This window comes from Callorhinus ursinus, unplaced genomic scaffold (genome assembly GCF_003265705.2).
Source record: "Callorhinus ursinus isolate GAN/ISIS: 27379988/994484 unplaced genomic scaffold, GSC_fseal_2.0 scaffold6, whole genome shotgun sequence".
Classification (NCBI taxonomy): Eukaryota; Metazoa; Chordata; class Mammalia; order Carnivora; family Otariidae; genus Callorhinus; species Callorhinus ursinus.
Window position 1 is genome coordinate 9,066,241 of NW_027397068.1, and position 25,280 is coordinate 9,091,520.

Below are 25,280 nucleotides of genomic sequence, written 5' to 3' on the forward strand. Positions count from 1 at the left end.
ATTTAATATTGACACATTAATATTACCTAATTACAGTATATGTTTAGACTTCTGTATTTGTCCCAATAGTATCCCCTCTAAGTGTTTTTCATTATGTCTTTTCTAATGCAGTCAGTTTTGCTTTATCGAAATGTATGTCTTCCTAGCAGTCACCTTGTGCAGAATTGCACAACAAAAATCACAGGGTTTATGGAGAAAATGGGGTTAGAGGCACAACACTCAAAAATTTCATGTCTCTCCCTCCTTCCCTTCCTCCTTTCTTTTCTCTCCTTCCTCCCTCCTTTTCCCTCTCCCTACCTGCCCACCTCCCTCCCCTCCCCCCACAGAGAACCTTATAAAAACAGTGGTACTGTTTTATATCCATTTAGTGGTTAAGACATACATAAGTGCTAAAATGAATGTGGTACTTGACCTTGAAAAAGACCTGAAGTTTGCTTGTGGAAATAGGTGTCAGAAGGGATACAGCTTGCGAGTTACTGTGAGGTGGTGGAAGGAGAGTTCTCTGACATTGGACGGAAAGTGTAATACCATGCATGTGTGTGTAGTGTGGTTCAACACACGTGGTGAACTGAGATAGATGGTACGTGTTTTTAGTTGTGTGTATTTTGCATATTCCTGCACAGCTCAGTTCTAACTGGGTTCAGTTTTCAGCTTTTACCGGATGTTTCTCACCAAAAAAAATCACACATAAGCAAGTGGGAAATTCATGTCCTGCTCATACTGTGTTGAAACAAATGTGTGGGTTTTTTTTTTTTTTTTAAGAAAAAACTATAGCAGAAGTTGGAGTATAAACATTTGCATCTATAAATTTCCCTTTTTAGATTGCTTTAGCTGCATCTTACAAATTTTGATATGTTGTGTTTTGCTATAGTTCAAGTTCAAGTATTATTCTCTGATTTCTATTATGATTCTTCTAGTCATGATTTAGAAGTACATTTAAAGATTTTCAAGTTTGTAGTTTTCCTTATAGGGTATTCTTTTGATAATTGTTTCTAACTTTATTTCACTGTGTTCAAAGAATGAAATGTATGACATTAATTGTGTGTTTTGTGTGTGTGTGTGTGTGTGACTGGTTTGTGGTTAGTTATTGTAAATATTTTCTTTGTGTTTGTAAAGAATGTTCATTCTCTGATTGTTTGCCATTTTCTGTAGACTTACTGCCTTAGCTGAATTTTCTGTGTATGTATTGCTAATTGAATCCAAACTCTTCCCTCAGTTGTGTAAATCTCCTCTCAGCCTATTCAGGCACATTAGGTAGTTTATCAAGTTCCTCTTGGAGAAATTTCTGCTAGAACCATTAGGTTGCAGTTATTCTTCAGGCCTGTTACACAGCTTTCTTCTTGGATCTTCATCACCTCTCTCTTTGTTAGATTACCTTCTTGGATATCATTCTCACTTCTTTCCTGCTTTATTCTCATTGTGGCAAAATTCCCCCTTCAGTAGCATCCTAGAAAAATGTGCTTAGAAGGTGAAATTTTTGAGAACTTGCATGTCTGAAAATAACTTTGCTGTCTTAATACTTATGATGGTTGGATAGAAATAATTTCCCCTCAGTTTTTAATACAGTGCTTCATTTTCCTTTGGCTTCAGTGATGCTCTTGAGAAGTCTGCTATTTCCTCCTTTAAGCTTATTTTGATCCTCTTTGTCCTTGAGCTCTGAAATTTTATGAAAAAGTACCTTGGTGTAGGTCTACTTTCAGCAATTATGATGGGCACTCAGTGGGTCTTTCCATTAAAATTCATGTCCTTAGGTTCTTGGAAATTCACTTGAATTAGTTCTTTGATTTCTTTCCTTCCATTTCTCTGTTTTGACTTTCTGGTATTCCTGTTTTAACTATGGAGCCTTGAACACTGTTCTCCAAATTTTCTTATCTTTTCTCTCCTATCCCTTTTATTTTACTTGCTGGCGACATTTCCTCAATTTGTCTTCAGCTCTTTGAGGATTTCATTTCTGCTATTATTTTTAATTAAATCTTTTTTTCTAAATATGATACAGTGTTTTGTTCATAGGTCTAATATATTCTCTCACCTTTGAGAACATTAAAAACTATTGTCTTCTCCCATAGTCTCATAGTCTCTGCTTACTCCAGGTTTCTTTCTTGTTTGGGGGTTGTTGTTTTGTTTTTTGTTTTTTTTTTAGTTTGTGTTTCTGTGTGGTTTTGTTTTTGTTTTTTTTTTTTACCGTTTGTTTTGATCTCTCACTATTAGATCCTTTCTTCAAATGTCTAGTTGGTCCTTGACTGTGCATATTTAAAGGTGTACTACTGAAAAAGTGATTCAAGCTCCAAGCCCCTGAATGGCGTTTGTTGTCTTCACCATAAGGGAACCTAGCTGGGTTTTTTTTTTCCTGGGAAAAGCCTGGCAGAATATTTGGGTCTTTTCTCTTGAGTTCCCAGAGAAAGACTCCACTAAAGCCTCTGGAGGGTCTGACAATGATTTTGGGAAGAGGACTTGAGAAAGGGAGCTGCCTCTGTAGTCAGTGTGTAAAGTTGACTTAATGCCTTGTTATAAAAGAAAGATACCCCCCTCAATTGTGTACAGACACCTTAAAAAAAAAAAAAGGAAGGAAAGAAAGAAAACTTCTCTACAGAATAGCTTCTGCTGGCAAAAGAGAGGAATAGTTCCTAGCTTTGGGTCACCTAACTGTAGAAGAAGGACTAGGATATCAGAGAGGCTTAACCGCTTAAATAGACTTTCAACCAGTCTTCTTCCTAGACCCACCTTGACCCCCATTTCTAGAGGCACCTAGTGCTCCCAATTCTTGAGCCCTTTGGTGTTCCTCCCATTAGTGTCTTTATGTAAAGTCCCCTTAGGAGTCAATTTGAGAGTGCCACTCTTTTATATGCTTTTTAGTGTTTAAAATTTTGTTTCTCTTTCCTCCATTTCTATTTTCTTAGTTTATGTGGCCTTATGCTACTTTATTATTTTAATTTTATTTGAGAGAGAGCGTGCACATGCGCACAAAGAAGCAGACTCCCCGCTGAGCAGTGAGCCACCCAGGCGCCCCTGCTACTTTAAAAAATTTGTTTTAGTGAAATTTGGAGAGAGCAAGGTGCAAAAATGTGTGTATCCAGTCCACCATTTTTACACAAAACCTTAAAATTTTAATAACTTCGAAATTTAAAGAGCATTACACACCAAATGCTCAGGGAGTCCAAAGGGTCAAAACTATAAGATGTTATTTGCCTTCTTTCACTTGTGTACAGTGGAGTCTTCCAGAGGTTACATGATGTGTGATATGGCAACAGAATTAAATGCAGAAATAGGTGAATCATGCTTTTTCTCTAAGTCAAACACTGAAGAAATTTGAAAAATGTAAAATAATGGCATTCATTTTACTAATTTTTTGGAAAGTTTTTTCACTAAAAATATCTTATTTGTAGTAACATGTGATAGGTTTGTTGTTGTTTTTTAAAATCCATTAAAAAATGTATAGTTTAGGGGTGCCTGGGTGGCTCAGTCGTTAAGTGTCTGCCTTCGGCTCAGGTCATGATCTCAGGGTCCTGGGATCGAGCCCCGCATCAGACTTCCTGTTCTGTGGGAAGCCTGCTTCTCCCTCTCCCACTCCCCCTGCTTGTGTTCCCTCTCTTGCTGTGTCTCTCTCTGTCAAATAAAATCTTAAAAAAAAAAAAAAAAAAGGATTGTGTTTTTAAAAAAATGTATAGTTTAAAAATCTTAGTTTTCATTTCAAATATGGTATCAATGGTTATAACCCACATAAAAAACAATCTTTGGTATTCTCAGTAATTTTTTTTGTTTCTAACTTTTTTTTTAATTTTACTTTATTTAATGTTATGTTAATCACCATACATTACGTCATTAGTTTTTGATGTAGTGTTCCATGATTCATTGTTTGCCTGTAACACCCAGTGCTCCGTGCAGTACATGCCCTCCTTAATACCCATCACCAGGCTAACCCATCCCCCCACCCCCTCCCCTCTAGAACCCTCAGTTTGTTTCTCAGAGTCCATCGTCTCTCATGGTTTGTCTCCCCCTCCGATTTCCCCCTCTTCATTTTTCCCTTCCTGCTATCTTTTTTTTTTTAAACATATAATGTATTATTTGTTTCAGAGGTACAGGTCTGTGATTCATCAGTCTTACACAATTCACAGCGCTCACCATAGCACATACTTTCCCCAATGTCCAGTAATTTTTAAGAGAATAAAGATTCATGAGGTCAAAACTTTTGAGGGCTTCTACTCTAGACAATCCTAGATATAAATTGGAACTGAATATGAGTATAACAGTATAAACATATCCAACGCTCCGCTAGTCTCAGCTTCACATGGGACAATAATGTGAGTTAGTCCTCATGCTCGTTAAATTTCACACTACTGTGGTTTTATTCAAAATTCTTTTGTTTTCTCACCTAATAATCCTTAGAGGAACAAAAGGAAGCTGCTGGAAGTTAATCTGTACTGTCTTTCTCCCTAGAGTATATATGTTCCAGTCTCTGCTGACTTCGGTAATGAGAAATAAGTTTAAGAGCCAAAATGTTAAAGTGTGCATTTTTATTCCCAATGGGGTGAAAATCGGCTCTTCAAGAGAAAAACTTAAATATTATAATAGTTTGTGGCCCATAAACAGGTATATCATACATCTGGGTATTAAAATTTCATTGGAGATAGGGGATGATTAGGGAAGAAAAATCAAAAGGTTCCTTAGGAAGGGATGATAAAGAAAAAGGTTGCAAAACCCTGCTTTGGAGATCCTGTTATAGCATGATCTGTTAACCCCTCTTTTACTTAACGTTTCTCTCTCTTCTCTAAGTTTGCTCCATAATGCCACAGAGTAGAAGCTGTAACCACAAATACTTTGTCGGGGTGCAATAGGTCTCTTAAAGAGGGAGACAACTAGTTGAGGCTTGTGGCAACCAGAGAGTTTACGTCCGAGGACCTTGGCTTATCACTCAGCTCCAGCCAGTTGTTGTAGTGGAATATGGGCCCAAAGTTGCCAGAATTCCTAAATTTTTTAGAAAGAAAAGCCAGAAATCCAAATTTTAGTGAAAACTTATTTTTAGGGGTTCCTGGGTAGCTCAGCTGGTTAAGCGTCCAACTCTTGATTTCAGCTCAGGTCATGATCTTAGGTTGTGAGATTGAACCCACCTCAGGCTCCATGCTGGGTGCGGAGCCTGCTTGAGATTCTCTCCCTCTCCCTCTGTCGCTCTTCCACCTTTAAAAAACTTGTTTTTAAATATCAGAAGCTAATTTAAATAATTTATAAATAATAGAGCAATCAAAACCTCTATGAACCACTGCTATAGGACACCCCCACACATACCACAGTAAGTGTAGTCTCTTCCACCGTGATAGAATGTCTCCAGAATATGACTCTCCTACAGCATCCTGAGCTCAGAGTCATCTTGCTCCTGCTTGAATAACTGTGGTAGATCCTCTTGTACCAAGAGGCTAACCTGTCCTATTTTGGTTAACTCTGATTGTTGATGGCTCTGCCTCAGAGGAAGCAGAAATCTATCTCCTTCAAACTTTAACCTAGTGGTCCTGGTTTGTTTTGGGAGACCATACAGAATAAAATTTACTCTTCTCTTACATGACAGGCCTTCAAATTTGTGAATTTGACTGAATCAGAAATTTCTCCAGAAATGTAGAGCATAGAATTTAAACTCTAAAGTCAAGCTGTTAGGGTTTGAATCTCTTCTCTGCCCCTTAACTAGCTCTGTAGTGTTGGAGTTGTTACTTTAATCTTTTTGTACCCCAGTTTGTCCAATTTTAATATAGTACTGTAATTTATTTAATTGCTAATAGGTATTACATGTAAAGCTCTCAGAACAGTGCCTAGTCTGTAGTAAATATTCAGTAAATGTTATTATCCAGGCTAAGCATCCTTAGCTCCATCAGTCATTCTTCATATAACACAGTTTTATATTTTCTTGCCATATTTAATACTTTACTCATTAATGGAAGCAATTTGGTGCCTTACAGGAAAACTTTTAAGTTTCTTTTCCTGACTTATCTTCTATTCTATCCCCTCACACCTCTCAAAACCTGATCCAATGACTTTTATCTTTGTTTATATGGATATATAAATATGTTTATATGGATATATAAATATAAATATATATGCACACATACATTCACTTCATTCTTGAGGGTATGTGGACATAAAAACCAATAGACAACCAAACTGTAAGACTGGCTTCTCTCTCACTTTCCTAACAGAACCCTGATTTTATTCACACAGTTTCCTTCCTCCACACAGCTTTATGCTTCAGAGAATCAGGCCCTATCTCCAGCGTTGGAGAGTGGGTTCTGATTGGTTTAAAAGTCAACCAGGGTGTTCCATGATGTCTGGGTGATTTTTGACATAGGTGTGTGATGCAGTTCTGGCCATTGAGACCTGAGGAGAAATCTGATGGGAATTGGGTTTGGGTTTCTGAGAAAGGTTTCCTTGTTCCTAAATGAGATGCACATGAAGAGATGGTCTCCTCTTTCTGGTTACTGCTGAGTCTGGGTAAGAAACCTGTTTCACTGTCTTAAGGCCTGGGGATTGGGTAGGGTACCACCTGAGGATAGCAGACTAAAGACATAGGTGCATTCTTGACATAGGTGGGTTCTTGAAGACATTGTTTTTATTTGTTTCTACTTTTTTTCTTTGAAGTTTTTGTTTAAATTCCAATTAGTTAATATACTGTGTAACATTAGTTTCAGGTACAGGCTTTAGTGATTCATTTACTTACATACAACACCCAGTGCTCATCACAATCTTGAAGACATTGTTGAGCTACTACACTAACCAATCCTGGAACCTGCCCTTCCTCTTAATTTCCTTTTTTATTGTATGCTGCTTTGAGTCTGACTTCCAACTAAAATAAAATAATATAATAAATAAAAGGTTATTTAATTCTAGTATGGCTGGCAAATTGGGATAAATAGTACTTCATCCCATAGTTAGGAATAATTGAAGTAATAGAGGTAAAAGGTACTTTGTAGTTACAGAGTAACACCACAGATACATAATTCTCTTACAGTACCACAACCAGTATTTGTTTGTAGTAGACAGAATGTTTCACAGAGAATGAGGGTGCTCCGCTTTGCTAATTACTAATTCTTTTAATAGTGTGCAGGTCACTGGACCCTTTAATTACTACTCTGTAAAACAGAATTAAATGATCTTTAAGGTCTCTTCTAATTCTGTGAAAAGAATAGGAGACCATTCTGAAATTTCCACCTAAAAGCCCTTGTATAGATTAAGGCAGGAGGTATAAATAAGTAACTCTTTTTTAATTGAAGAAAGCATAATTTTATTAACCAGTTATGTTGGGGGTACTTCAGTTTCACAGTGGTTCTGCTGAACTTAGTGCCTTGAGAAACAAGGGAAGCTCTACTGTTAAACACACTTACTGGCTCTAAATATCAACTCTCAAAGCTTTATATACATAGATATTTTGTTTTTTAACCAGCTTTTTAACTTACTTACTTACATGGAATCATTATGAGTATATCATCACTTTTCTCATATTATCTCAATCTGCTATCATCTTTCTACCCTCTCCCTAGTTACATTATTCCCAGACTACTAAATAGCCACCTGAGTGGTCTCTGTTTTCACCAGAATCTACTTCCTCTCCCTCTTCCTCATCTATAAAATGAGGTGAAGAAAGATAGTTGTTTTTTTTTTTAAGATTTTATTTATTTATTTGACAGAGAGATCACAAGTAGGCAGACAGGCAGGCAGGCAGAGGGAGAGGGAGAAGCAGGTTCCCTGCTGAGCACAGAGCCCGATGCGGGACTCGATCCCAGGATCCTGTGATCATGACCTGAGCCAAAGACAGATGCTTAACGTCTGAGCCACCCAGGCGCCCCTGAAGAGAGAGAGTTTTTTTCTGGTTCTAACATTCTGTGATTTGTCAGTTATTTTTCTCATCAATCCAGACTCTATTAAACCCAAAAGAATTCATCTTTGGTTATCTATTAGAATTAAGTTTAAAAACTTCTTTCATCTGAGGGACAGTAGAACTCAGTTAATAAAGGAAAGAAATAATGTCTGAGTACCCTTTGCAGAGCTAGACATATCAAGAAATGTGGGTCTTGGGAAAAATGTAGATACAAGCATACCTTGGAAATATTGCAGGTTCAATTTCACACCACTGCAGTAAAGCAAATATCACAACAAAGTGAGTTAAATGAATTTTTTGGTTTTCCAGTGCACATAAAATTACTCTGTACTGCAGTCTGTTAAGTGTGCAGTAGCATTAGGTCTAAAAAATATGTACTTAATTTTTTGAAAGATTTTATTTTTAAATAAACTCTACACTGAATGTGGGGCTTGAATTTACAACCCCAAGATCAAGAGTTGCATGCTTCACTAAGCTAGCCAGGCACCCCTGTACTTATCTTAATTTAAAAATACTTTATTGCTAAAACATATTAACCATCATCTGAGCTTTTAGCGAGTCATAATCTTTTTGTACGTGGAGGGTCTTGCTTCTATGATAGGGGCTGACTGATCAGGGTGGTAGTTGCTGAAGTAGGGGTGGCTGTGACATTTTCTTAAAATAAGACAACACTGAAGTTTGTTTTGATTGACTCTTCCTTTCAGTAATAATTTCTCAGTAGCATGTGATGCTGTGTGATAGCACTTTGCCCACAGTAGAACTTATTTCAGAATTGGAGTTAGTCCTCTCAAATCCTGCTGCTGCTTTATCAACTAAGTTTATGTAATATTCTAAATCCTTTGTTGTCATTTGAACAGTCTTCATAGCATCTTCACCGGGAGTAGATTCCATCTCAAGAAACCACTTTCTTTGCCCGTCCCTAAGATGCAACTCCTCACCTGTTTTAAAAGTTTTATCATGAGGTTGCAGCAATATAGTCACATCTTCAGGCTCTTCTTCTTCTTCTTTTTTTTTTTTTTTTTTTAGTTAATTTAATCTCTACATGCCATGTGGGACTCAAACTCACTACCTCGGCCGAGATCAAGAGTCCCATGCTCTTCTGACTGAGCCAGCCAGGCGCCCCTTCAGGCTCCACTTCTGATTCTAGTTTTCTTGCTGTTTCCACCACATCTGCAGTTACTTCCTCCACTGAAGTCTTGAACTCTTCAAAGTCATTCATGAGCGTTGGAATCAGCTTCTTCCAAACTCCTTTTAATGTTGATATTTTGACCTCTTCCCGTGAATCATGAATGTCCTTAATGGCATCTAGAATGGTGAACCCTTTCCACAATGTTTTAAACTTACTTTGCTCAGATCCATCAGAAGAAACACTGTTTAGGGCAGCTCTAGCCTTACGAAAGTATTTCTTAAATAATAAGATTTGAAAGTTGAAATAACTCTTTGATCCATGGGCTGCAGAACAGATGTTGTATTAGCAGATAGGAAAACAACATGAATCTTGTACATCTCCATCATAACTCTTGGGTGACCAGGTGCATTGTCAGTGAGTGGTAATATTTGAAAGGAATCTTTTTTTCAACAGTTGGCTTAAAATATTCAATAAACCATGTTGTAAACAGATGTACTATCCCTCAAGTTTTGTCCCATTTACAGAGCTCAGGCAGAGTGCATTTAGCATAATTCTTAAGGGCTCTAAGGTCTTCAGCATGGGCTTCGCTTAAAGTCACTAGCTGCATTAGCCTTTGACAAAAGAGTTGGCCTTTCCTTTGAAGCTTTGAAACCAGGCATTGACTTCTCCTTTCTAGCTAAGGAAGTCATAGGTGGCATCTTTTTGCAATAGAAGGCTGTTTTGTCTACACTGAAAATCTGTTGTTTACTGTAGCCATTTTCATTAATGATCTTAGCTAGATCTTCTGGGTGACTTGCTGATTTACCTTACACTTTGATGAGAGATGGCTTCTTTTCTTAAACCTTAAGCCTTTTCTTGAACCAACCTCTGCTAGCTTCAGACTTTTCTTCTGCCACTTACTTAACCTCTCTCAGCCTTCATAGATAGAAGAGAGTTAGGGTCTTGCTCTGGATTAGGCTTTGGTTTAAGGGAATCTTGTGGCTGGTGATCTTTTATTCAGACCTCTGAAACTTTATATTAACAAGAAGGCTGTTTCACTTTATTAGCATGCGTGTGTTCATGGGAGTATCACTTTTCATTTCCTTCAAGAACTTTAACTTTGCATTCATAACTTGGCTGTTTGGCTAGGAGGCCTAGCTTTCAGCTTGTCTTGGCCGTTGACATGCCTTCCTCATTAAGCTTAGTCATTTCTAGCTTTTGATTTAAAGTAAGAGATGTGTGACTCTTCTTTCACTTGAATACTGAGAGGGCTGTTGTGGGGTTAATTGCCCTAATTTCAGTATTGTCAGTCTCTGGGAATAGGAAGGCCCAAGGATAGGGAGATAGATGGTCAGTAGAGCATTCAGAACACACACAACATTTATAGATTAAGTTCACTGTCTTAGATGGATGCAGTTTGTGGTGCCCTAAACAATTACAGTAGTAACATTAAAGATCACAGATCACCATAGCAAATATGATAATAATGAAAAAGTTTGAAATATTGTAAGAATTACCAAAATGTGACAGACACAAAGTGAGCAAATGCTGTTGGAAAAATTGTGCTGATAGACTTGCTGCAATGCAAGGTTGCCAAAAACCTTCAGTTTTTAAAAAACTCAATACCTTTGAAGCATAATAAAGTGGAGTGCAACAAAATGAGGTATGCCTAGATATGTACATATATGTAGAAATGTATGACCTTTTTTAGGGTTTCTTTTGGTTAGGAGATAAGAAAAGGAAGAAGCTTATAATTTCAAACCCATTGGGAAAGTGGTATGCTATATTTTCTCTTCTTTTCCAGCAAAAATTAAAACTCTTTTGGAAATTGATTCATTACTGCTAGAGGACTAATAGGGGAAACCTAAGCATTCAGTCCAATCCATGTTAGAGTAGAAACATTTGCCAGGCATGAAATTTCCTAGACATCTAAACATGTTTTTCCAGAAAAAAATAATATTTAATAACTTTGTGTAGAAACAGGTGCTAGCTAAAGTAAGAATTGTATGCACAGTTGGTGTTAATTCTGAAATTCTTGAAGATGCGAGGTCATCCTCTCTGCCACATCACCATAAAACGCCCAAGGAACACATTAAAACCAGCATTAAAAACAGAACATTATATTCTGTTTCATTCCTAGAAATAGATGATTACAAACAATCCCAAAATGCAGATCTTTCTATTCATTTGGTAGGTTTGGTTTAGATTTTATAAGTTTTTTTTTAAGATTTTATTTTTATTTGAGAGAGAGAGCACGCATGAACAAGCGTGCACACACACACAAGTCAGGGGGAGGGGCAGAGGGAGAGGGAAAAGACTCGGGGGCTAAATATTTATAAGTTGTGTTGAGGGATTTTTTTCTTTTTTACTGCTAACATGAAATACGTGCTCTTTCCCAATACCATTTCTCTAACTCTCCAACACCAAATAGGTGTCGTACAATTAAATTCTGACAGTAACTACCTGAACTTAGCATCAAACACCCCCTAGGTTAAAGGGCTCAGTCCCACAAGACTGCCCTCACTTCAGATATCAGTGGCAAGTTTGGGTCTCCAGGTTACCTGCACTTCTGTCCAACTTGGAGAGAATCAGGGTCTGTGAATATATGACTGCTTAGAGAGTGAATTGTTATTATGCTGCTCTTTAATTTACCAGCTTACCCTTTCTTTTTTTTTTTTTTTAAGATTTTATTTATTTATTTGACAGAGAGACAGCAAGAGAGAGAATACAAACAGAGGGGGAGTGAGAGAGGGAGAAGCAGACTCCCCGCCAAGCAGGGAGCCCGATGCAGGGCTCAATCCCAGCACCTTGGGATCATGACCTGAGCCAAAGGCAGACACTTAATGACTGAGCCACTCAGGCGCCCCACCAGCTTACCCTTTCTAGTCCTTCCTTCCTTATTCTCTCTGATCACTTACTACTGTTACAGGTAGTAGAGAGGACAAGGCAGTGTTTTGAGTGTTTGATAGCAGAATGTAAGTTCTTCCTTCCTCCCTCCTAACTTTCTAACTTCCTTCCTACCTTTCTACCTATCTACATATTTTTTAAAAGCTGTTTCTCTATGCCAGAGAGGATATAAGCCCTCACGGAGTTTTCATTCAAGAGACCCTCTTTTCTGGGAAAGGGCACCTGAATGTCCATATGTGGGGAGAGGAGTCTTAAATCTTGAAGTGTGAAGAGGACCAACTATGGCAGTTTTCTATATTATAAAAACAATTAGAGTCCTTCTTTATTTAGTATAATTATAGAACGTTTTTGATAATACTTTTTAGTAACTCACTATTTTAATAGTGTAGAGTCTTAAATGTGGGTGTCTTTAAATGCTGCTGCCAGTTTCTTCCACCTCTTCCTTCTTTAGGATAAACAGCAGAGGATTGGGGGTTGGTTTTTGTTTGTTTGTTTACTTTTAGTAATTCTGATAAGGCCTATTTGAGATACTTACTTCATTAAGGGATAAAGAGTTTTTATTTTTAAAAAATAAGCACTTTATTACAGAAGTTACTTTACCTAATCATTCTTTAATCTTTAATATACATTTTATGTATGTTGAAGTACTTTAGATGATTTTTTAAATGGTAAAGGTTGTCATAAAAATTGTGATAGGTTGTACTATTATTTTTTTATTAACTGAAAAATTACATGTCTTCTGATGACTATATGCAGTTTATTTATTTTAGGTGTTGAATTTTATGCTCCTTATATGAAAAATAGAAACAAATATTAGAAAATCAGGGTGCCTGGGTGGCTCAGTTGGTTAAGCGACTGCCTTCGGCTCAGGTCATGATCCTGGAGTCCCTGGATCGGGTCCCGCATCGGGCTCCCTGCTCGGCAGGGAGTCTACTTCTCCCTCTGACCCTCCCCCCTCTCATGTGCTCTCTCTCTCAAATAAATAAAAAATCTTAAAAAAAAATATTTGAAATTCTTTGCTGCATGCCTTCTGGTCAAGCTGGTCTAGGTATCTTCTTTTTAAAATAACTTTTAAATCTTAGGAGTTTTGAGGTGAAAGGTGTCATTTTGATAGAGAAGAAAGAAGTTAATGCTTGCACTACTTACATCCTTCATGAAACGATGCTGTTGGATAATTAACACTAATCTTTCTCTTACAGAGAGCTGTTGGAAATAAGACTGACTTTATTACTTTTAATATTTTAATCAGTATAAGCTGCTTTTTGTTTTTAAAAATAAAAAAATGTTATTTTTCAAAATTTCTAAGGGAGGAAAGAAAAACAGTCAATTAGCCTGTGTGTATTTTGATTTACATTGAATACTTTTTATTATTCCTTCCAAAACAGACACTCCTTGAATATGCAGAGAAATGGAAAACTTCAGAAGATCCTTTACCTTTATTGGAGGTATACACAGTGGCTATCCAAAGTTATGTTAAAGCCCGACCTTATCTTACCTCTGAATGTGAAAATGTAGCATTGGTTCTGGAACGCTTGGCATTGTGAGTAGACCTTTGAGTAAATAAATTAGATTTAGCTTTTTTGTTTTAATTCTGTATCTCAGTCTTATGATAGTTTAATTTTAAATAGAATGGTTACGGGGTATCTACTGATACTAGGATTATTTGTTTTATTTTACTTTGAATTTTAATAAATATTTGTATCCTTACCAATTTTTTGTTTTTTTAGAAGCTGTGTTGAACTTTTACTGTGTCTGCCTGTTGAGTTATCAGATAAACAGTGGGAACAATTTCAGACACTGGTGCAGGTGAGAATATTTACCTATTAGATTTCATATAGGTATATTGTATATCCTTTTCTTTATTCTTAATAAATTATTTGGCTACACTTTAAAACATCTAAGGAATAACAAGCATTAATTGCAGCTTTTGTTAACACTAATGTCATGCATATAGTAGATGTTCATAAATGTGTGTTAAATGAAGATATACATTTAGATAGATTGGTTGAATATTGCACTGTTCTTTAGGAACAGTTAATTAGCACTTTGCCAGACCAGTAAGGGAAAACAATAGAAAATGCCCTAATTTGTATTTAGAAACAGTTTAATTGCTGAACATCTGCAATATGCCTTACACGAATTTAATATATCATTTAATTCTTATGAAAACTTTGTGGGGGTAAGTATATTTTTCCCATTTTAAAGGTGAGGAAACTGAGGCTCATACTTTAAAACATTTATCTACCCAAATTTATACAGCTCATATTACAGAGTAGTTATTTGAATCAAGGTTCTTTATTCCAAAGTCCATGCTTTTCTCCTATAACTGAAAACAAAAGCTTTGTCTCTCTTATTTAGTGTTGTTATTCTACCTTATAGAAGTACTATGCAATTTAGTACTTAGTTGTCTTGGAGTATTTTCAAGAGTGTTAAACTTTGTTTCAAGCACTAGATTGTGCTGTATATACTCTAGCTTCAAGTAAGTTTTGATTAATTGATTAACTAAAAAGAATGTTTTTGCTAGCTAGTTTCAGAAAGTATTTCTCTTTCTCTAGCCAGAGTTCATAAAATATGTTTTGGCTTGATGTTTTTTTTGTGTAGGAGATATATTAAAGATAATTAGTGTCAAATTTTAGAAGCATGTGAAATAGACTGTAGTTAGAGAAGTCAGCTTTGCTATTTTAATATAAACCATTAAAATCTTCATCAATTGCAAAATTCTTGAAGGTAGGTTTCATATCTTATTACTATCATAGGATTCCATATAGTGTCTTACACATAATACTTAACTGTTGAAATGAAGGTGTCTTGTCTTGTCACGTTGCAACTGACTTTTTGATCACACAATTTCTACTTCAGCATATCAGTAACTCATGTCTTAGGTTGTTTTGCCAGCAAGTATTTATTTTTAGGCAAATAATTATTTTAGAACTTTTCATTGTTTGTCACTCTACCCCAGAATGAATTAAGTTGTTTATATACAAATATAATACTGAATTCCTCATGCTATTTTGTCAGCATATGATAAACTTTTAAACTTTCTTTTTTGAAACAGTAGCACTAGTTGATACTTTTTCATATGGGTTAATGAGAAGGAAATAACTCTTTAAATCCTTATGTGGTAGCTTTTAGCGATTGCTCGAAGAAACTTTCTTAAAGCACTGGAACTTGTTGCAGTGGGGAGACTTTATGGTTTTGAGGCATAGACTAAAAACATAGCATGTAGCTTTAAGAGTTTCCATGACACTTTGCTCTCATTTCAGAGCTTCGTTGGGGTTATTTTATACCTGCTTAATAGCATATGTTTCATTTTGCCTGTGTTTTACTGTTTTAACCTTTCTTCACCCCACTAGAGGATAAGCCTCATAAATGCAGGGACCAGTTGCTCTCTTCCCTAGTCCTTTGCCCATAGAAAGTCCCAATAAACTTTTTCTGAATTGAATAAAAACCATTGGTCTTTTTTTGTGTCTTGAAGAATATGCTAATTGCATGAACACTTGGAAACAGCTAGTAAGCAAGTTTTAGTATCAGTTTTAAATAGAATATTGCCAAGGCTATGTAATGAATAAATGAAGAATCATTCATTTAGTTGTTTTCATAAGTCCCTTTTGTTGGAATATGTGTACGTTGTCACTTAGGCCTTGATACAAATCTGTCCTTTATTAATGATAGAAGTTTTTTTGGAAAAAGTTTTTTACTAACACAAAGGATATAAAATGTGTAAGGTCTTTTATGCTTGGATATTCTGATAGCTTCCTTCAGAAGTAACTTTGCTCTTGGTTTAGATTTTGGGGGAAAATAATTTTGACTTATCTCTAGAAATACATTGTATTTATTTAAAATTTACAGTTGATACAATTCTTGAGATTCATCTTTAAGAATCAGAAGTAAAGGAATTCAGCACTTTGTAATGTGATGTGAAATTTTAAAGATAAAAATCTTATTTTTCAAAAGTTTAGTATTATATTTAGAGCCTGATAAGCTTGCTTTTAAAAATCTGTTGTAATTCTTTGGATGTTTATTTAATATTTATAGGTAGCTCATGAAAAGCTGATGGAGAATGGCAGCTGTGAATTGCATTTTTTAGCTACTCTAGCTCAAGAGACTGGGGTGTGGAAAAACCCGGTACTGTGCACTATTCTTTCCCAGGAACCATTGGATAAGGATAAAGGTAAATTTTCTAGAGAGAGAGAAAAAAAAAGAATCATTAGATTAGAAAAAAAATAAGTACTTAAAATTGTTTTGATAAATATAATTCATCTCAAGATTTCCCAAAGAAGGACCATTTAATTAAATTCTAGCTGAGGTGCTTGAGGCCCTTCACCTTTATTTTATTTGGGGGAAGATGTATTTTTAGGATATTACACAGTCTTAGAGTAACAGAAAAACTAAATTTTTTTCCCAGCATCTTTTCAAATAGAGGAATTCCCTCTGCAATATCCTGACAGGTGGCAATCTAGCTTATATTTGATAACCTACTTGACAGATGGGGAAGCAGAAGTAGGGTAGTTAAATGATTTTCCTCAAAATAGAGAAGAAATTAAATCTAGAACCCTCAAGTCTTCTGCCTCTAAGATTAGTACTCTTTCTCAAACAGCTTATCGCCCCATCTTATTTTATTGTTTTGTTGTTATTGTATGAGCTTGGGCAATAAAGATCCCCGTTAAACTCAAACTGGCAGGTACTCTGTTGGAAGTAGATGGCTAAGTCACTAATAATATGTATAACACTTAATGTTCAGAGCTCAAAAATGGTATATACCATGAAGAAGAGCACAGTTATTGTCTTTGGTACTTTTCTTGAAATTCTTTAGGAAAGTGCCCAGATTTCACCCAAACTTTTCCCACGGTATTTAACTAAAGAAGTAAATAAACTTCTTCTGTTGTTTATTGCTGCTTTGCTTGTTGATTGATGGCAAACTAGCTTTTTGCGATGTGATAGCAAATGGTGAAGGCTGAGAAAGGAGTGTTAGGTCCGTTGCTTGTGAACTCTTCTGTTATGTTGATATTTCCTGAAAGGCTTTCCAGACATTCTCCAAACTTCTCTTCAAGCTGGTTTTTCCTACCTGGCTCCCCTCTTACCATTTCTCCATGCTTTCCTGATAGTTCTAGCAATGTTACCTGTTCCTTAATTTTCACAAGCAAATTATTTTTAGTATCCCCTTCCGTCAAGGATATCCACAGATTAACTACAGTATTTTTAAGACCTTGGAGAAATGGGGAGTGGACTCTCATTATTTAAATTAATAATAAGAACAACACTTAAAAGTTGAGAATCTTAGATTTTTTTTGCCTTTGGCATATTAGTTATATTCCCACGTTACTAATACCACTATGATTTTGTTCTTATACTCAAATTATACTAATCTGTTCAGCTTTTGGAAATACTGGATATAATATATTAATAACAATATCAGATTACATTGTATAGTTCCTAACAGTTTGAAATGTGCTTTTATATTCATGGTTTCATTTAACCTTGATGACCCTGTGAAAAAGGTAGGATCTTTATTATCCCTATTTTACAGATGAGAAAATGGAGGCTCAGGACGATTGGTTGTCTTTTCTATATTACATTGCCAGTGTTGTGAGGCAGAGCCAGGAATTGAAGTCAGGACTTCTCTCCTTTTTATATCATGCCCTGTTGCACCTGGCCTAATAAAATTGCACCTAGCTTAAGTAAAGAATTAACTCCTTTTTTCTGTTGTCAGTTTCTGAAGAGCATTTTTGCTAAACTTACACATTACACTAAAACAGGAAAATGGAAACTTTACCTTAGCAGAGATTTAAAATTTATTTTAAAAAGAATATATGCTCAGTTTCCTTACTTGCTTTGATGTGCCTAACATCGTTTCTATTAACAAAGTCTCTGCCCAACTCTTTGCTGCTTTATTTCTTGTTCTTTGCCTGACATAGCTGCTGGAGTAATTTGGACTATTCAGCCAAGAGCAGTTTCTTACAATAGTAGTGGATTGTAGGTAGCCAGACTTGAGTACAACTCAATGAAGCAATCAGATGTTAAATGACAGAGATTTTGCAGCCATAGTCTTTACTTGGTCCTCTGCTACTTAGAATGTCTCTTTGATGGCAGTCACTTTATGGATAATCACAAAAGCTAGAAGTGGATGTTTATTACCTCTTTTTAAAAAGTTGAAGGAATCTACATTTTACACAAAAATATTAATTTATTTACATTTTCAAACTTGATGATTCAAAACGATGGGGAACTTTTAGTTTTAAATATCCAGCCTCTTAGTTTAACTTAATGACAGCGAGTTTGAAGAGAACTAGAGCTTAGAGAATAATGAATACACTTCAGGAGGCTATGCTCATTGGTTTGTTTATAGTGAAGCCTTTGGAGGTTTGATGTAGTATTTGAACAGTAATCTACTTAATCCTGAACTTTTTTTTTTTTTAATTGATTGAGTTCGGACTCACTACAACCCAGCTAACAACCCGAGAAATGCTCTTTGATTTGGGGGATTGAGGGTGGGTGGAAATGCTGGTTTCACTTTAAGGTGTTAGCATCCTAGGATAAAGTAATTCTAATAACGAAACATAATTCAAGTAGATGGCCTTTGAGTATCACAGGAACTTTAAGCTTACATATTACTTGTACCTTTCTTTGGTCATAATCTCAGGATTGGAAAGACAATGAATGCTTATTTTTTTACCCAATTTTAACTCCCTTCTAAATATCACTAATAAATTGGCCTTCTCTTAAACACCAGTTTATTTGCTAGAGAGGTGGTTTGCTGTGTACTTCAGTCTATTCTTAACCTATGATTAGAAAATCTTCACTGTGAAAATTGTGAGAACTACGTTCTTAGAATTCCATCTTTTGGATTTAGTGCTACCCCTAGAGCCATGTCAAACAAAGTATAAATCCCCCTTTCATGCCATAGCAGTTGAGATTTTTAAAGATTTTAAATCTAAATCACGATTTCTAGGTTTTTTTAGTGCATTTTGTTGTTCTCTTTAATATGTAATTCTCAGAACTTAATGTGTACCCTAAATATGATCTGGCCGACTTTGAGGTCTTTGGTACTCTCATTTTTCATCCTAACAATTTATACTTTTTGTTACTTAAGATGACATTAAACTTTTTGGGTAGCCTATCATTCTCACAACTCGGTGAGATTACAAAAATCACACAAAAGTTTTTAAATATAAATGCTACCCTTAAATTACCAACTACATTTTTATGCTTTGTCTTTTGGCACATGAAGCATTGCTTTTTTTTTTTTTTTTGTCCTGCTTAATTTCACTGTTAGATTGATTCTCTGTTTGCAAATTTTCAATATTATTTTCAGTCTTGATTTTGTTATTCAAGGTTTTTGTCCTTACCAGTTTCCTCTTATTAACATATATTCTGTTGGCATCCAGGTCCTTATAAATAACCATAAAATGGTCATGTCCAAAAACCTAGCCCCAGGGATGCTTAAAGAAATCTTCCTTCTTGCCTTCAGTCCTTTAATCAATACTCTTTGATTATGGTTGTTTGATAAAATATGCCTGTTTTTCCTTATGTCTGCTCCATGGTTCTCCTTTTTTGTATATAAGGATTTGATGAAAGACCATAACACCATAACAAGTATTTGGCTAGAATTCTTTTAAGTAATAATATTTAATATAGGTTAGTATGACCTGATTTATTATTTTTTAAAATGAACTTTTTATTTTAGAATAGTTTTAGATTTACAGGAAAATTGTGAAGAGTTCCCATATACCCCACTACCAGTTTTCCTTACTCTTCATATCTTACATTAGTATGATACATTTGTCACAGTTAATAAACCAATATTTATACTTTGTTATTAACTAACTTCCATACTTTATTCAGATTTCCTTAGTTTTTACATAATGTCCTTTTTCTGTTCCAGGATCCCATCCAGGATACCACATTACATTTAGTCGTCATGTCTTCTTAGGCTCCTCTTGGCTGTGACAATTTTTCAGACTTTCCTTGTTTTTGATGACCTTGACAGTTTTGAGGAATACTGGTCAGGTATTTTGTAGAATGTCCCTTAATTGGGAGTTGTCTGATGTTGCTCTCATGATTAGAAATGGGCTTATGGATTTGGGGAGGAAGATCACAGAGGTAAAATGCCATTGTTATTACATCATATCAAGGGTACATACTATCCACATGACTTCTCATTGTTGATACTAATTTTGATCACCTGGCTGAGGTAGTGTGTTTGTCAGGTTTCTCCACTTTAAAGTTACTCTTTTTCTCCCTTTCCATACAGTACTCTTTGGAAGGAAGTTACTGCATGCAGCCCACAGTTAAGAGGTGGAAATTTAAGCTCCACCTCCTGAAGGGGGGCAGTATCTACAGATTGTTGGAATGTACACAGATTTGTCTTTCCCCCATTTATTCAGTCAGTCATTTATATCAGTATGGACTAATGGATATTCATTTTATACTTTAGTCATAATCCAATACTATTTTATTTATTTTGTTAACTCAAATTGACCCAGCTTTGGCCATTGGGAACCCTCTGATTTCATTTCTGTGTCCCTTTGACATACCCCTGTCATTATGGATTATGTTTTTTTATTTGAGGTACTTTCTTGCTTTCTGGCACTATAAGGTACTCCAGCTTATTTTACATATTTCCTGCCCCAGTCCTTGAATCAGCTGTTTTTCCAAGGAGGCCTTGTTTTTTCTTGGAGAACAGTAATAGAAACGAAGACCTGATAACTGGGTGTGTTTATTGCTACTGAAGTGACATTGCTTCTAGGGTGTCATTACTTCTAGGACCTCTCAGCAGACAAAGCAAGAAAATATATGTAGGTATACTAATCTGTGTGTAGACACATCAGTAAATATTTCCATATGTAACCAGCTGTATTTATATCAAACTACATAGGAGGGTTCATGCTGATGTCTTCCAATCATTCGAGTCTTGTTGCTTATCTGTAACCTCTCACTTCAACAGAATGTCCTATAATCATGCAGCCTTTTCAGACTGACCTCCTACCATTGGCCATCTGTATACTTAATTAATCAGTCTTAGTGTACATGTATAGTGGTTTCAGAATTGATAACTTATACCTCTGTGGAAAACAACTTTACTGATTAGAATACAATGCTTATGTACAATTTCTCTTGCCATTTTTCTTATAGACTCCACTCATCCAAAGTTAGTTAGGTGAGCACTTTATTTCCCTACCTCTTTCAGTGAAGTTCTTTCATAATATTTGTAATACAGTTAGATTTTTTAAATGTATTTATTTATTATTATTCTTTTTGCTGTATTCTTCATTTCATCCTGGGCTTCCTCAACCTCCAAAATAATTTTTTAAAATTTGCATACCTTAAGATTTCTTGTTTGTGCTGTAAAGTTCTCTAGGCTTTGGCAAATCCTTAGTACCATGTATCCACCACTACAGTATCATACAGATAGTTTTCACTGCCATAAAAAAATCAACTATCTTTACCCACTGAACCCTCTCCTTAACACCTGATAACTACTGATTTGTTTACCATCTCTATAGTTTTGCCTTTTCGAGATTGTCATAGAATTTTAGCCTTTTGGCCTAGCTTCTTTTACTTGGCAATATGCATTTAACATTCATCTATGTCTTGAATACCTTAGTGGCTCATTCCTTTTTATTGCTGAGTAGTATTCCATGATATTATGTGTGGTATCAATATACCAGTTTCTTCATTCACCTATTAAAAGACATCTTGTTTACTACCATTGCTCTTTATGATAAAGCTACTGTAAACGTTTGCATGTAAGTTTTTGGGTGGACATAAGTTTCACATGAGTTGGGTAAATATTAGGGGTAAGATTGCTAGATCATATGGGATGACTATGTTTTGCTTGTAAGAAACTGCCAAACTGTTTTCTAAAGTGGCTTTACCATTCTGTATTCTCACCAGCAGCGAATGAGAATTCCTGTTGCTCTAGACCCTCATTGGTAATTGGGATTACCTGTTTTGGGAATTGTAGCCATTCTAATAGGTGTGTAATAATACCACATTTTTGTTTCAATTAGCATTTCTGTAATGACATAAGATACCGAACATGTTTTCATATGCATATTTGCCATCTGTATATCTTTGGTGAGGCGCATCCCTTTAGATTTTTTTTTCCCTACTTTATAATCAGGTTGTTTGTCTTCTTATTGTTAAGTTTTAACAGTTCTTGGTATATTTTGGATACAAGTTCTTTATCAGATATGAGTTTTGCAAGTAATGTTCTTTCAGTCTATGGCTCATCCTTTTTCTTAACAATGTCTTTCACAGAGCAGAAATTCAAAATTTTAATGAAGTCCAACTTATGAATTTTTTCTTTTGTGGATCATGTTTTTGGTGTTTTATCTAAAAGCTCATTACCACTATGTTAACTGTACTGGAATTAAAATGAAATAATATAAAAATAGCAGTACATACATATGTACATACATACATACTCACTCATTACCAAACCTAGAGTTTTGTAGATTTCTCTCAAAGAAGTTTTATAGTTTCACATTTTACATTCGGGTCTTTGATACATATTGAGATAATTTTTGTGACAAGCATAACCTAATTTATGTTTAGTGAATCTCTCTCGGCTCTTAACACTCACATATCTTCTGAACAATCACAAGCCATGTTTTTAATATAATTAATTTTGAGACTTATTCAGGATTATATCTTTTGCTCAGCCCCATTTTGAAAATAACTTTTTCCCATCTGTTTCCATTTGCTCCATTGTTCTGCCCTTTTAAATCTAAAGCTTATTAACAGAACTACCATTAGAGGAATTCTCCTTTTTCTCTGTCATCATAAATAATACATAGTTAAGCCCAAGTAGCAGTTTTTCCTCCAGAAGTTACCCACCTCTGCCAATTTGATTGTTCTCAACATTTTTGGTGAGCTAGGGGTCATCTTGGGTTCTAGCTTTAATAACATTTTGCATAGGTTACTACCAGGTCTCTAACACTAACGGTGCATGCATCATTGGTCCTGAGCCTGCTTTCCATTTTGTACATGTCATCATTTTACAGTCTAAACTCTTGAGAGAGCACCCTATCACAGTCACACTGAATTCCTTCAAATCTGTCCCTTATACTTCTATATTGGGATAATTTGCAATTGCACAAATTACATTTCGTTAGCTTGCCAGTCCTTTCTTGAATCTTAAGCCCTGCAGTTCTCCCTCCCCTCACCCCCGGAACCCCTTATTTTTCAAAGGAAATTTCTAAAGCTTAAGCTTTACCACAGTACTTATAAATCCTTAAGAATTTTGTGAGAAAATAAGTCTTTATTTCAGTAATAAACGTTGCATTTGAAAGTGAAGGTGGAAAAATTGTTCCTTTTTATCAGATATTAGCATACGTAAGATGTAATATTTTGAAGGGAGGGGAGATGGGAGGAGAGAGCAGGTGATAACTCATACTTTCCAGGTAAATAGGATGAGGTCAGATCTGATTGCATGCAGCTGCATTTAGTTTTGGATAGTAAATCTCCAGTTCCTTCACCCTGATACTTTTGGTGTATTTTTCGTGTGTGTATATATAGTTTTATATGTGTATACAGAGAATGCCAGAAGAAGTGACTCTGAAAATTAGACTTAAATCTATTGACAGTTATTTTGTGTTAGGACATTTCTTACAGAAAGTCAATAAAAAGAGCACCTTAAAGACTATATTAAGTACTTTTAGAAATACAGTTGACCTAACTTGTTTCTCTTTGGTTTTGTTTCATTCTTTCTTTTTTCTTTTCTCTTCTCTTCTCTTTCCTTTCTGTCCCTGTTTCTTTCTTGTTTGATTTCCCTTTTTTTGCCTTATGTCCTTCTCTCTTCTGTGCCCTTAATTGACCTTGTCTTGGCATAAAAATATGTGGAACACTTTAGATTTTATTTTTAAAAATCACTTCTAAATTAGACTGCCTTTTACTTATGTATAACCCTTAGATCCTTGAGGATCAGTGACTGGATAGAATTAAGCTGATAGAATTTAACTGTAGTAAGCCTATAAAAGTATTCACTCCCATTTTACACTGATGACATATTTGTATTTAACATTGATTATACTCTTATATAATTAAATATAAATGTAGTGACCCCCAAATTTTCATTTTTACTAAAAATGGTTTTAAAATACACTCATTGGTTTCTTGAAACATCTTGAAGCATTCTATTTTAATGAGTGTATTTTATAATAAAGTTACATGGATAAATATGTCAATTAAGTTCAGAACTCATAAGGAAATCTTACTTCACACGAAAATTTTCGTGTTGCATACTAACTGGGTTCATCTATGGCATGGAACTTATTTTAGTCTTTAAAAATTCTTTTTTTTTTTTTTAAGATTTTATTTATTTGAGAGAGTAAGAGAGCAGAAGTGGGGGGTGGGGAGGGGAGGCAGAAGCAGACTCCCTGCTGAGCAGGATCATGACCTGAGCTGAAGGCACATGCTTAACCAGCTGAGCCACCCAAGCACCCCTAGTCTTCAAAAATTCTGTTTTATAGCAACCATGTCAAAAAATCAGTTATGATCATAAAGCTTTACCATAGTCAGGTAATGAGCATAAAGTTTCAGATTTAATGAAAAAGCAAGCAGTGTGATATAAGAAATTCTGAAATCTTTTAAGTAAAAAATTCTATTTCTTTTTTTTTTTTAAAGATTTTATTTATTTGAGAGAGAGAGAATGAGAGATACAGAGCACGAGAAGGAAGAGGGTCAGAGGGAGAAGCAGACTCCCTGCTGAGCAGGGAGCCCGATGTGGGACTCGATCCGGGACTCCAGGATCATGACCTGAGCTGAAGGCAGTCGCTTAACCAACTGAGCCACCCAGGCGCCCAAAAATTCTATTTCTGTAGAAATATGTAACATATTCCCTCCAGAAAGGTGAGGGGTAGGGTGAAGATTAAGACTATCCCTAATTGGTAATTTGGACACTGAAATATAGATACCTAGAGCAGTGGTTCTCAGTTCTATCTGTGCTTAAATTACCTAGAGAGTTTTAGACATTTCAGTGGTGTGGAGGCCTGCCTCTGACCAGAGTCTCTGGGTCTGAGCCCCAGGCGTCAGTACTTTTTAGAAGATCAGCATAATTGTGCAGCCATGGTTAAGAACCACTTACCTGCAGCTTGAAGTGTTGTGTTTTTTATTAAATTTCTAAATTTGGATATTTGTGACTAACAGTATTACATTGATTTTTTAAATGTATTTTTTATTGTGGTAAAAAAACACATAAGAAAATGTATCATTTAATCATTTTTAATTATATAGTTCAGGTAGTGTTAAGTATATTCATATTGTTGTAAACCATATCTCTAGAACTTTTCATCTTGCAAAACTAAAATTCTGTAACTTTTTTTTTTTAAGATTTTATTTATGTGAGAGAGAGAGTGTGCACGAGTGGGGGAGGGGCAGAGGGAGGGGGGCCAGCAGATGCCCTGCTGA

The 25,280-nt window shown here is 35.5% G+C and overlaps 1 protein-coding gene across 5 annotated transcripts in view; it reads left to right on the forward strand.

The window, feature by feature from the left end:
- Positions 1–25,280, forward strand: part of ZNF292 (zinc finger protein 292) — a 103,004-nt gene that overhangs the window by 34,670 nt on the left and 43,054 nt on the right. For 3 of the 5 annotated variants that reach the window (XM_073893587.1, XM_073893588.1, XM_025862267.2), the window contains 3 exons: positions 13,256–13,410; positions 13,598–13,676; positions 15,906–16,041. In XM_073893587.1, coding sequence (XP_073749688.1) covers positions 13,256–13,410; positions 13,598–13,676; positions 15,906–16,041 — 370 coding nt within the window. Of the gene's footprint in view, positions 1–13,255; positions 13,411–13,597; positions 13,677–15,905; positions 16,042–19,818; positions 19,878–20,477; positions 21,847–25,280 lie in introns of those variants that run through there. The other 2 variants (XM_073893590.1, XM_073893589.1) reach the window with 2 other exon arrangements.